Raw genomic sequence first — 13,905 nt, 5'->3', positions numbered from 1 at the left:
CTCATGTCAGTCCTGTCATTCCAGGAATCAAGCCAGCAAATCTTTGTTGCACTCCCTCCACAGTTGAAACATCCTTCCTCTAATAAGGAGATCAAATTTAAATATTTAATATAATAACTAAATATAATATAGATGGCATTATCAATGGAAAGAAGTCGTAAAATCTGCTGTGACAGTGTTGGCCATACTAAAAAGAGGTTGTGAAATCTCATTTATCTGACACCTGCAAAATTGTTTAATTTCTGATGCCTTATTTATTCTACCCTCTCCTCCCCACAATGCTATATGCTAAACATGAACTCAGTGTAACATGTTAAACTCCTCAGAATCCAGATTGCAACGTCTATGAATTGAACATGGCATAACATACCACAAAGACTACCTCAAGAATTTTCGGCAACTTTAAAGTCTGTGTTGACAAGTCTCACAGTTCTTCCAAAAAGAATTCTGAAAAGTTCTTCCAAATAGGGTTTGATTCTTTTGTAGACTTCATTAAAGTTATATTTGATTGCCTTATTGTTAGTGTATTATAATGAGAACGAGTTTTGAGAAGATTTGTATCTCAGGTTGAGGTTCTGGATGTGAGTTTGCTCGCTGAGCTGGAAGGTTAGTTTTCAGACGTTTCGTCACCATTCTAGGTAACATCATCAGTGAGCCTCCGACGAAGCGCTGGTGTTATGTCCCGCTTTCTGTTTATCTGGTTAGGTTTCCTTGGTTTGGTGATGTCATTTCCTGTTCTTTTTCTCAGGGCATGGTGGATTGATTTGGAGCCAATGTGTTTGTTGATGGAGTTCCGGTTGGAATGCCATGCTTCTAGGAATTCTCGTGCGTGTCTCTGTTTGGCTTGTCCTAGGATGGATGTGTTGTCCCAACCAAAGTGGTTTGGTTGGGACAACACATCCATCCTAGGACAAGCCAAACAGAGACACGCACGAGAATTCCTAGAAGCATGGCATTCCAACCGGAACTCCATCAACAAACACATTGGCTCCAAATCAATCTACCATGCCCTGAGAAAAAGAACAGGAAATGACATCACCAACGCAGGAAATGACATCACCAAACCAAGGAAACCTAACCAGATAAACAGAAAGCGGGACATAACACCAGCGCTTCGTCGGAGGCTCACTGATGATGTTACCTAGAATGGTGACGAAACGTCTGAAAACTAACCTTCCAACTCAGCGAGCAAACTCACATCCATTATAATGAGATTTCTATAAAAAGGTGGAAATTGTAGCGATAAATTACAGTCACCCATATTAATGACAATAAATATGTCTATAACGAATTATGCTAAATCAAGTAATAGTATCATCTCACTACAGTATTCATATTCAATGCCCCTAGCATGATATTCTGAATGATACTTTGAGAATTGCTCTGAATTGCAATGGTCTGAACAGCTTTACAAAGCAAATGTAAAGGTTATTTACAATTACCAATTTATTAAAGCTATAATTTTTATTTTACATCATTTAGTGTAACCAGAATACATGGTGTGAATGGGATAAAATAATATATTCAGTTTTTCACCTCAAGCCAAAATCACAAGTTAACAGGCCACCTCTCCTGTGGAATATGAACCCTTTCCAGTGGCTCATTGTCATCTGTTCTTTTAAGTTTTAGTTGAAACTTCATTAAAATCTAGAGCCTAGCTAGTAATCTTTGTATTAAAATAGCCTCTCAAATACAGCAGTGTGATAGTTATTAACTGTGAAAGAAAGTTCATATATTTCTGAGATTCCTCAGCAAAAACATAAAAATAGTAAAGACATAGTAATATTGATTGCTTGTATTTTTAATTGGAATAAGTACTTGAAAACTTATAGTTACAGCAGTAGGGTATCAATCAATTTTAACAATACCTGCTACTGACTTGACTGAGCAGGAATGAAAGCACGTTAATTGTAGAAGCTAGGATTTGCTGCTAATCTTCTCCCAATTCAATTTGAAGTAAGAGGCATGTTTGAATGGAGAGTTGTGTGTAAATCAAATTGGAATGCCTCTGTGAAACTGTCAAAAATGGGAAACAATTTATAATTATAAAATAGCTGATGTTGTGCAAGTATTCAAGATGGCAAAATAAGTATCTTGCCACCTGATTTATTTTTCTTTAATCACTGCTCATTGACCTTTTATACAACTGTATAAAATTATACCAGGTTATGAATTTTTTTAACCATTGGACCAAATGTTGACTTTCATTTAAGGACTTTCAACGTGGTCTGTAGCTATAAGAAGTGGATCAAGGTTTCTTATCCTTTTCACTATGTATATATTTAAAAAAATATGTTTTCACTGTAGATTTTGAAGGACATGGGTTTTCACAAAAATTGACATGTTATCCTTGTCATTGAAAATCAGTTTATTTTTCTGAAGACCTGTTTTATTTGAACCTGCCACTACTAGTTCATTGTTTCCACGTGATATCACTGTAGCAATTCTGAATTTATTTCTATTCCAGTTGTATCTCATGATTTAAGGTGCAGTCAGGTGGCAGGCAGACATCTTTATTTAACAGTTGGTATTCTGTCAGAACTGTGAATGGGATTTCATAATGTTGGAATATAGGAACCTTACCACTGTGTCACAACAGCCCTTTAAAAAGGGATTGCACGCGTAGTTTGAATGGCAATTGTACAAGACAGTTAACACCTAAGTTCTATCCAACATGATATAAGGGACTCTTCCCGGAAGAAGCTAACTGGAGTTGTTGCTCAGGAATCTGTAAGTTGTATGCTGGCAATTTTTCAGTAACAGTAATGTGTGCTTAACTTACCTTAAGCCTGTTGACTCATAAGGGTCATGTATCTTAGCTATGATGTAACAGGATAAGTGCTATGGAATAAATCTATTCTCATTGTCAAGATTGAGCTTCACGTCTGCTAAAGACTTCGTGCAGGCATTCTTTCCCACTTGATATCAGTAACTTAAACCGGTGCTTCCAGGCATTATTCCACAATGATCTAATTTTGAAACTTGAAAAATGCCACCCTCAGTGAGATCAGGCAGTGAGGCCTGAGAGAAGAGGGGCCAGATAGAATGGGAGTATTCCCGGTTTAACTTGATTAGCCCACCATTTCTGCCTCAGAGCTGGCGACTTTAAAATATCAGCTTACAACCCAACTTCGGGTCCTGACTTTGGGAAGCCCTGACTTTGACTAATATCAATATGGATTGGAGGAAGCTGGTCTATCTAAGGCACACTAGATGCTTTGGCCTCGCAATCTCAAAGAGCCGGGGACTGTGGGTATCCAACATTGTAAGATAGTTACGAGAATGAAGTTTTCACCCAATTGTGAGAAATGATAATTATGAAAAATGATTGTTTTGAACTGAACATAATGACTGTACTTTAAATAAATAAATGTTTTTAACATGCAGGAAACCAATTTAGGTTTTGGCACTGATTTCATCAGATTATTGTTGACAATAAGGCTAGATTTTCTACATCTAAATCTTGTAATTCTGTTTGAAAATGTATTTTTATGGTAGAATGATATTTAAAAATGAAATACCCCAGAATAGGCTTCATTTCCCACAAGTCTCGAAAAACAATTTCAAATTTATTTTGAAACTACTAAGTGAAAATACTTAATGTGCATATTCTCAGGAAGAAAAAGATCTGTTGATTTGATTGTGAACTCTGAAGTTATTTTATGGGAGCAGCTAAGTTGAACACTCTAACTGATTAATATTCAGGTGAATATATTTGCTCTTGTTTGCAATTTCCCTGTGTCAGTGGAGAAGTCTGAACATGTTTAGTGTGAATTTATTATTGCAATTTAAATGGTTTAACATGAAGTATGATTGTAGCATGTTTGATTTTGTCGCAAACATTCATACAATCACTAGAATTAGTATGCGTATAATGGATCAGGTGCATTCTGTTTTCTTTGTCACTTTATATGGTTGTCTTATATGGAGCAGACAAATAACTACAAAAAGTAAAAAGCTGCTGGCTTGTTAAAATAAAAAAATCTGGTGTTATGAATTTCTTGAATGCTGGTGTAATATAATATATGCCAGTTGATCTCAAGTATATCTTGAGAACTTTGCAGTGCTCATCTGTCTGACAGTAAAGAAAATTCAGTGTCCTTGTGCCCTTTGGTTTTACCAAGTATTGATTTGAAGCAGAAAAAAAGGGATAAACATGATTTTGTTTGAGTGTTTTTCAGTGGAGCTATGTTACTGACTGTGGTCAGCTGAATATTTTGTTTATATATTTAAAACCATACTTTTAATGTTGTAATGTATTAGAATTGGTATATTTAGCTTTGGGTTTTCAACTTAGAGGCAATTGGGTGGTCAGGAAATTTATCTAATTTGTTGCACTCTTGTCAGGAACAAGTGCTTCCAGAGGTGGGACTTTCAATCAGGTGGCTAAATAGGGATTGGCTCACTACCTCAATGAGGAATTTAGAGGCAGCCCCAAGTGTTCCCGAATGCCTCAGTGCAGTTTGAACTTTGTCCCAGTTGTGTAAGTTATTATTGGACAGTCTACCCCTCAATCTATTCTGACCATCCCACAGAATGTAACCTATTCCAACCTTTTTTCCTCCATTCACCCAAAAGGCCCCTTATGTAATTCATAGCAATTTAAAGGCTGTCATCCTTATTCACCCAGTATACATTCAGCACAGAAGAAATGAGGCTAATAGTAACAATGGCATGCATAGAAATGGGGAGGCAATGGCCTAGTGGTATGATCACTGGATTGTTAACCCAGCTAATCTTCTGGGGACCCAGGTTTGAATCTTGCTGCAATAAAAATCTGGAATAAAGAGTCTAATGATGACCATGAATCCATTGCCAATTGTTAGAAATACCCATCTGGTTGAGGTTGTAGACAGCTGTGGTTCATTGTCTTCTAACTGTGTCTTGGGGGTTGGCTTAAAAAACACATCCCGGTTTTGTTGCCTTGCCCTTTTTCTTCCTTCATGAAGAAGCTGTTCATAGGGTCCCACGAGCTGCTACCCTCTTGATTTCTGCATTGTTATCGTACTGTAAGAGTTACGACTGCGTCTCAATTTCCCTCCGTGTAGAAGGCAAAACAGAAGTGGGAAGCTCTCGTGATGCTGCATCCTGGACTACTATTACTTCATCTCCAGCTTCCACTACCCCCTCAGCGACAAGTTGTTGTAGATCAGCTGTAGAGAGGTCTTCACAGTGGGACTCGAGCAGCTCTTCAACATCCTTACTCTCCACTTCTACAAATCCAACTTCCTTTGTAAGATCAACACAACGTTCTTTGATTCTTGGGGCTCAGCTGCTGGATCAAAGCCTTTAAAACCTTCAAAAAATTCTGGGAGAAGCTCACCAACGGTGGGAGGATGGCTTGGTATGTTATCCAGGATGAGGAGAATCTTGAAATCCAAATGTTTTTCGTACAATACTTGCTTAAAAAAACTTTCAAAACATAAACAGTAAGGTCAGAAAAATATTGCCCTGTCATCCAATGCCTTTTGTTTGACCTAAAGTAGCTGCCTAGACTAAACTTAAGGTAACCTTTCAAGGCTTGCGGGCTGGCAGGGTGGTACACCACAATAGGTTTGTGCTTTAAGTCTCCACTGGCATCGGCATTCAGCAGCATGGTCATACGATCCTTTGCCACCTTAAAGTTTAGAGCGTGTGTTTTATTCATAAAAATGTAGGTTCCTGATGGCAGTCGCTTCCAATATAAACCTGTCTCATCCAAATTGAAAATTTGATCTAAGTTGTAGCCTCCTTTGTTAATTAATTTTTTTTAACTGTGGGCGGAAATGCCATCACATGTTGCACAACTGCACTGGCAGCTGAGCCACACAACTTTACGTTACTAAAAACATAGTTCTTAAAACCAACAAAAACCAGCCACTGCTAGCAGTAAAGGCAGATGCATCTGCAGGATTTTCAGCTATTTTTGTTCGTCTTATCAATTTATGAAGATCTTTCTCTTTTATGGCGAGAAGAAGGGTTCCAGATTGCTTTCTCGTTTGATCTTCTATCCACATACTTAGAAGCTGCTCCATCTCCTCAAGTTCCTTTGTCCATGACCCCTCAGATTTGTTGGCGTTCAAGACTTGTTCCAGCAATACAGCTTGCTTTAATCTATTCTGCATTGTTTCTAATAGTGCGTAAGGTAGGGTAGACTCCATTATTCCTGTTACATGAACTATATCACTTATTCTGTCATCATGCTCAAAACGCTTTATCACAACTAGTTTCTCTTCCAATGTTATAGCATTTCTTTTACGTTCACAACCCACAAGTTTATCACTAGGACATTTCTTGCCAATATTCTTGTCACTCTGTCCTCGCGTTTTTGTGGATAATACCGAATTTGCCGAAACACCCAAAAATCACAAAGTACTGTCCCTCTCACAGAAAGCGTTTTATGACAAAGTCTGCAAAGTGACCATGTGATGCCGGCGCGGAGACTCTTTTAGCACTAACATTGTGCTTGCTCAGGCAAAGCTGGTGAAACGTTCATGTGATTTTGAAGCGTGCACTGATGGTATCGCGTTATAGCCAACACAAGTTAATGTTTTAGAAATCGTGTTCCCTGATCCGTCAGTTGCGTTTGTAGCCAAATCGTGTTTCTGTAACATGCATTATAGCAGAACTGACTGTAGACTTTTAAGAGAATGAGCTGTTAATCAAGTAATTTCTTCCCTTAGGTACAGGTGATTAATCCAAATAATAGAAATCTGTTCTCTGGCACTCCAAAACCTTCTGGATACAGCAAATAATTTAACAATTTTAAATCATAACCAATGCTCCCAGTCTTCAGAATGATTCTGTTGTTGCCATTTAACCTCCACTGAACCTATATTTCATTTCATTAAATTGGCCTTTTTTCTCTCTCTTTTCCATCCTCCTTTCCCCTGTATTTTTATTTGCTTTAAACTTCTCACAGCTGCAAGTTTTTTTTAATGGAAAGATTATTAACTTGAAACGTACCTTTTTTTCTTTCCACAGATACTGCCTAACTTGCTAGTATTTACATGTTTTCTGTTTTTATCCTACTTTATCAGTTTGCCCTAACCCTTTTGTAATCTATTTTCTGTTGTGTTCTCGTGACGATGAAAATGTCATATCTGTTCGTACTGGATTTAAAATACTTCACCCATGAAATAGCAAAAGTATCTGTAACTTAACCAGACCTGTGGCCAGAGGAAATATTAGTCAGATGTGTGTGTTGGCTGAGGAGAATGGAGAGAATTAATGGAGATTTGGCTATAATAAACCAATAATGTTATAACCAGCTGCAGTCTTTGTAAGAAGAATTAAATGTGCTGTTGGATTCTCTGTAAAAATAGCATATAATGTTTTGAGCTTCCTAATTTTTGGATTTTTATTACTTCCAGGTTGCAATAAAGATAGTGGACAAAACACAGCTAGAGGAGGAAAACCTGAAAAAGATCTTCAGAGAAGTTCAAATCATGAAAATGCTCCGGCACCCCCATATTATTAGGTTGTACCAGGTGAGGGACTTGTTTAATTTCAATAAGAATTGATCTGTATCGTTTGTCATGAATTGAAAGAACAGAAATATCAGGCTTGACACATTTCTGATTTTACAGAACTATTCTTACTTACAAAGGAAATTAATAAAATTAGCATTATCATCTTGGCTAATACTGCAGATGCTGGAAGGTCACTGATTTGAAATGTTATCTCTATTTTACTAGCCAGAGATGCCTCCTGATGCGCTCAGTATTTCTAGCATTTTCTGTTTATATTAATATCGCTTTACTATTTTCATTTGAAAAAGAATTACTGTATATGCAGTTTCCTTAAAAGTCTTCCATTTTGTGTTTCTTACAAACAGCTTTTGGGTTATAAATTTGATTGAAAAACTTTGATTTCAGTAAAATGTTTGATTTTATTTATTTATTGTCATGTGTATTTTGTTACAAAATACTGTAAAAAATGTTGTATAGTGTTGCCAGTTTCAGGCATCATCTTAAAACACAGAAAAATAAACCAAAACACAGAATATGAAGGCAGAGGAATAAAGGAATTAAGAGTGTTAAACTTCATAGTACATCTTTTTAAGTACTTCACCATGGGCTGTGGACCTGGTGGCTAGGCATGCGTTTTATGCGCCATGCTGCACTGCTGGAGCAAAGGTTGCCACTCTTTGGCACCATCTCACCTCCAGACATCACCGATGCTGCCAGGTACTGCACTGGCCCAAACCTGACTCCACCACCACTGTGAATCCACTTCGGGCCCACCTTGCCAGCTGCTACCAATACCGCAGGGCCTCAGACTGGGCTCAAAATTTCCATCATCCCCTGCGTAAATCTGTGCTGGACGCAGGCACCACTGGGAACTTAAACTTGTCTTTGCCACATCAGACATAAGGTGACGCTAGGATTGCCTTGTCACTGCAGAAACCTTTGCGAACAACAACTTGCCTCTGCCGCAACACTAATGAGTCGGTGCTAAGACTGCCTCATCGATGCAGAAGCCACTGGGAACGCAAATTCTTTCTGATGCTGCCATGGTTCTGCGCCGAGCCCACTCGCTGCTGATGTCATTGCTATGGCTGAGCTCTTCAACAAGAAGTAAGTCAAATAAAAGAAATAAAAAGAAAATAAAACAAAGGGAAAGGAAAAAGAAACAAAAAGAAAAGCGGATGGAGTGGATGAGCTCCAGGATCAGAAGCCCTACTCCACTGCCATCCTACAGGCTGCTGTCAAATGTTTAGCTATGTTCGAACAGGACATTTCGCCACAGTCAGATGAAGGAAAATAAGCTAATTTCCTTCAAACCCCTAACCTAATACCATTAGTACCAATGATTTAAAATGACGACTAACCATAACAAAGAGTACCCATTAAAGCTATTTGCTGAACAGTGAAGTGTGAATTGCAGGGCATTACCTTGGGATTCAAGTGACTTTTAGCTTTTCAACACTCATTTGCTGAACGGTTTTAACTATGAATATGTGACTGCCTTATAACTTCCTTCAGACATCAAATTGTCTTTTGCTTTCATTGAACATGAACTGCATGCAGAATAATGGGTTGTCATTCTCATCAAGGTAAAGTAGATAAAGTACATGGGAGAGGCAGGCAACTTCACCTTTGAAAGCCCCAAAATGCCTGGGGAAATTCAATTATGAGAACAACCAATAGAAGGAAGTCACCCCTGTAATGGATGAAGATCTGCATCTCCATCTACAGGCTGTTTTTGTTCTGGTTGTTATCAAGAGAAACTGTAAAGGGGAATTAGGCTGTGATTGAAGAATTAACCAGGAAGAAAGGACTGGAAATCTTCTGAGAGTGATGGAGTTGCCAGGACAGCTTTTTAGGGGAGGTTTGGTCGTGGGGGGTGGGGGCAGTGGTTTGGGGGGACGGAGGTGGAGTTGGTGGGGTGTGGTGCAACATGACAGTCTGTTTGCCTGGGTTGGAAGAGATGATTACTCCAAAAGGGGTGAGAGAAGAAAGAAAGTGGGATGGAGGTTATAGTGTGGTATGAGGTGGGACAGGGAAAGAAAGTGGTTACAAGCAGAAAAGAGGGAGAAGTTGGCTCTGTGGAATGGCAAGGAGAGAAGGTTAATGCAGGATAGGCTAGGGTAGAAGAATCCAAGGGGAATGTGGAATAGAAGGAAATTGGGGAAAGCTGAAAGGGGAAAGAAGTGGCCCCAAAAACAAGGAAACAGTACAGGAACATGCAAATAACTGGCAGCCATGTGAACATGAAATACTGGACTAATGAATTTCTTGCAAATGAACGTGCAGTCTTTAACTTAAGGCTACATAAATTCAGCAGCTTTATACAGGGAAAAATTTAGTGGGTGCTACATTTTGTGAGTTGTTAAATTTAAATTTGGGATTGAGATCTGTGGTGCTGTAGAAAAGGTGGTAACTGCCTGGTTCAGTTCCAGTTCTGCGCATTTGTGATGGAAGTAACATTAGTTGCGACCTCATCAGCCTGTGCAGAAGATGTGTTTAGGTTGGTGGCTTTTTGAGTGTTGAAATGTGTAAGTTATTTTGAGAAAGGTTTTTCTTATTTAATTACACTTATGTGTAGTGTCAGTTTAAACATTAAGTTGCCTAAGAAGTTAATGCTTTGCTGGTGTATTTGGCTTCTAAGTTGAATGGAGACTTAATAATTATTGACAAAATTGAATAATTCTAAATTTGCTCCTGTGTAAATCCAAATACCTCACATGTTCACCCAAATACATAATGTATTCTTATTATGTGCCTGATAAATGAGTTGGGGAAAATGGAAAAAGGAGCCCCTGAAAATGGCTTGGGGTTTGGATGTTGTTTTCACTGCTGTCATGGAAAGCTTTTTGGAACACTTTCAGATCTTCACTGTTGATTAATACTCTCCACTCAAATATTTTACTGTGTAATGGTGGATTCTTACTATTCTTTCAATTGTGCGTCAAAGTTCATTATTGTTTAGTGCCTGCAGTATTCCCAAGTTATGGATCTATCTTTTGCAAGAAATATTGTGTGCCACTGGTAAAGATTTATTTATTATGCCCTTGGACTAAAATGTTACGAGGAATAATTTGAAAACATGTCACTTGTGAGGAAATGGTTTTAACTGTGTCATGCAAATTGGTTGCTGTGGATTATAGAACGAGGGCTCCTATCTAATGAAATTCCAAACCACAGACAGTGGTCTGTGCAACAAATGTCGAATGCTGCTGGCTGTGTTAGTGACTTAAAGTTGATTTGCACCATTCTGCATACATCCTTATTAAAATGTATTCTGCCACTGACTGCTGTTTTATATGCTAGGAGTGTACGAAGCACAACAGCTTAAGAAGACAGCTCAACATCTCACCAGGCTATTAGGGACAGACAATAAATGCTGGCCTTGTCGGCAATGCCCGAATCCCATTGAGTGAATAAAATAAAATTGAACTATTAAATTTTTTGGTAATTGTGGCCCACTTCATTGTGACAGAAAAAAATTTCTCTTTTACAATGAAACATTTTATCCCATTCTTGAATGACTCAACTTCTCTGATTTGGCATACCTGAATCTTTCCTACTGTTCATCTTGTCCCGGGAACAAGGTTTCTACTCGCTCAAACTCTTTGTTTGACCCTTCTGAAATTTTCTCTTCTTTCTCAATAAGGCTACAAAACTTGAGATGCCAGGCTACTCAGTCTGTTTGATCTGAATTGTTCCTCTAAGCATTGTAATGTGCTAATTTTGCAATTCATTTAGTTTTAATTCCTTTCTCAATTCAAAATAGACTTGCCCTGTGGGTATATTTGGATGTTGAAGGTCTGCCTTGTTCCATCTAGTTGTTTTCCCAGCAGTAGACAAGGTGAGAAATGCAGGGATATACAGTTTATTTTACTTTTTGTTTCCAATCTTCAATCAGTTTGTTGCTTATATGGATATAAAACAAGGAGAATCCTCTTTACTATATTTGCAAGTTTCAGTTGGTAGTGCTATTGCCTGTAAATCGGAGAGTTAAGATTAAAAGAAAAGACTGACCTTTCAGTGAAATATTGAGGGAATGCTACATTGTTGGAGGTCCTGTCTTTTGGAAGAAATGTTAAACCTAGGCCTCATCAGTTGCTTCAGTGCACATAAATAATATGACACTATTTCAAAGCAGAGTAAGGAAATTATTGTGTGTATCTTTGTCAATGTATGTCTCTCAATCAATATTACTAAACTAAATTATCTGGTCAGCGTCACATTACTGATTTGTGGAAGATTGCTATGTATAAATTGGCTGCCACGCCTCCTTTTGTTACAACGTCACTACATTTAAAAGTATTTCATTGACAGAAGGGTGCTTTGACACATGCTTTGGTTATGAAAGATGCTGTGGTCGTGCAAATCTTTATTCTGCTGTTTCTTTCTTTGTGTTGTTTCCTTTCTTTTGATTATATAACAACAGAATAGTACAACGTAGAAGGAGGCTATTGAACCTATCAAACCTGTGCTGGCCCTTTCTAAGAGCAGTCTGTTAACTCCTTCAACACATTCTTACAATGTATTTTCCTTTCAAACACTTCTCCAATTTGCTTTTAAATATAATGTGCTAAACGACACAGCATTTTCAAAACTTCTCATTCACTTTGGTACATGAGAATTTTTTTCTTACCTGCACCTACTGTGTCCTTGTGCTACAGGTTATGGAGACAGAAAGAATGATTTATTTGGTGACGGAGTATGCAAGTGGTGGGGAGATATTTGGTGAGTAATATTTTTGATTTATGTTGCATATTAGCTATCCAGTGCTTAAAAACATCTTTTATGGTTGCTATGTTACCTTTGATTTTTACAAAATCAGGTATAGAACATAGAACATAGAACACTACAGCGCAGTACAGGCCCTTTGGCCCTCGATGTCGCACCGACCTGTGAAACCAAACTGACGCCCTTCTAACCTACACTATTCCATTATTATCCATATGTTTATCCAATGACCATTTAAATGCCCTTAGACATGGCAACTCTACTACTGTTGCAGGCAGGGCATTCCATGCCCTTACTACTCTCTGAGTAAATAACCTGTCCCTAACATCTGTCCTATATCTATCAGCCCTCAATTTAAAGCTATGTCCCCTCATGCTAGCCATCTCCATCTGAGGAAAAAGGCTGTCACTGTCCATTCTATCTATTCCTCTGATCATCTTGTATGTCTCTATTAGGTCACCTCTTAACCTTCTTCTCTCTAACAAAAACAACCTCAAGTCCCTCAGCCTTTCCTCATAAGACCTTTCCTCCATACCAAGCAACATCCTGGTAAATCTCCTCTGCACCCTTTCCAACGCTTCCACATCCTTCCTATAATGCGGTGACCAGAACTGCATGCAGTACTCCAAGTGCGGCCGCACCAGAGTTTTGTACAACTGCATGTTGAATTAAACAGTTTATTACATTTAATCTTAGTGATACATTAAAAAAACCCATCTTTTCAAAGAACAGTACAAAACTACCCTTTTATTATGAAAGCACTGAGAGTTTTGCACTGTAGTTGCGACTGATTACTTTTCTAACAATCTATGTAGTAGCTTTACTTAACAGGTCAGAATTCTTTGGTCCTTCAAATGCATCTTAGGTTGAACATTATAATAATTTTTTTCTTTAGTTTTCTTATATTTTTTACAATATTCAACTGATACTGTTTCAGAAAATTTGTCAGACTCTCCAAGTTCAAATTCTTGGGCTTAACATGTTTGATAATGGATAATTTAGCAGTTTAAAACATATTGAAATGCTGTGTATCAGAAACTATCAGACTGGTAGTGACAAGGCTGCAAATGAACATTGGGAGTTGAAGGTGGTGATGATTTCCAGCAGGAGCTATGGAAGTGTCGTAGAGAATTCTGGCACCCTGCATATTTGACCGTATGACTTATTTGAGAGCAGAACATATCTGCTTGTATCGTACTGGAGGATGAAAGTTTCACAGGCCCGATTTACAAAAAATTAAAATTCCATACGTAAGTGCCCACAGTATGGAATATTATCATTTAGAACATGGAACATAGAACATAAAACAGTACAGCACAGAACAGGCCCTTTGGCCCACGATGTAATCTGTTTTGAAGGCCTGCCCGAGACCTACTGAAATGAAGGAACATAGAAACACAGGAACAGGAGTAGGTTATTCAGCCCCTTGACCCTGTTCTACAATTTAGTGAGATTGTGGCTGATCTGTGGTCTAACTCCATATACCTGCTTGTTACCCACATCACATAATGTGTTTGTTTCCATAAAAGTTTATCTCAGATTTAAAATGAACAACTGTTCCGGTATCCGCTGTCTTTTGTGGAAGAGATTTCCAAACATCTACCACCTTTTGCGTGTAGAATTGCTTCCTAACATTTTGCCTGAATGGTCTGATCCTAATTCTCAGTCTATGCACCCTAGTTCTAGAATATCCAACCAGTGAAAATAGTTTAGCTGGCCAGTCTTT

General features: G+C 38.2%; 1 protein-coding gene across 5 annotated transcripts in view; it reads left to right on the top strand.

Moving 5' to 3' along the window:
- The window catches only part of sik3 (SIK family kinase 3), a 334,512-nt gene that overhangs the window by 151,563 nt on the left and 169,044 nt on the right, over positions 1 to 13,905 (top strand). For 4 of the 5 annotated variants that reach the window (XM_048562166.2, XM_048562167.2, XM_048562165.2 and 1 more), the window contains exons 2-3: positions 7,353 to 7,469; positions 12,113 to 12,176. In XM_048562166.2, the coding sequence (XP_048418123.1) occupies positions 7,353 to 7,469; positions 12,113 to 12,176 (181 nt within the window). Of the gene's footprint in view, positions 1 to 7,352; positions 7,470 to 11,270; positions 11,293 to 12,112; positions 12,177 to 13,905 lie in introns of those variants that run through there. The other variant, XM_059638948.1, reaches the window with a different exon arrangement.

This window comes from Stegostoma tigrinum, chromosome 32 (assembly GCF_030684315.1).
Source record: "Stegostoma tigrinum isolate sSteTig4 chromosome 32, sSteTig4.hap1, whole genome shotgun sequence".
NCBI lineage: Eukaryota > Metazoa > Chordata > Chondrichthyes > Orectolobiformes > Stegostomatidae > Stegostoma > Stegostoma tigrinum.
The sequence above is the reverse complement of the archived record's forward strand: the minus strand, read 5'-3'. Positions and strand labels throughout refer to the sequence as shown.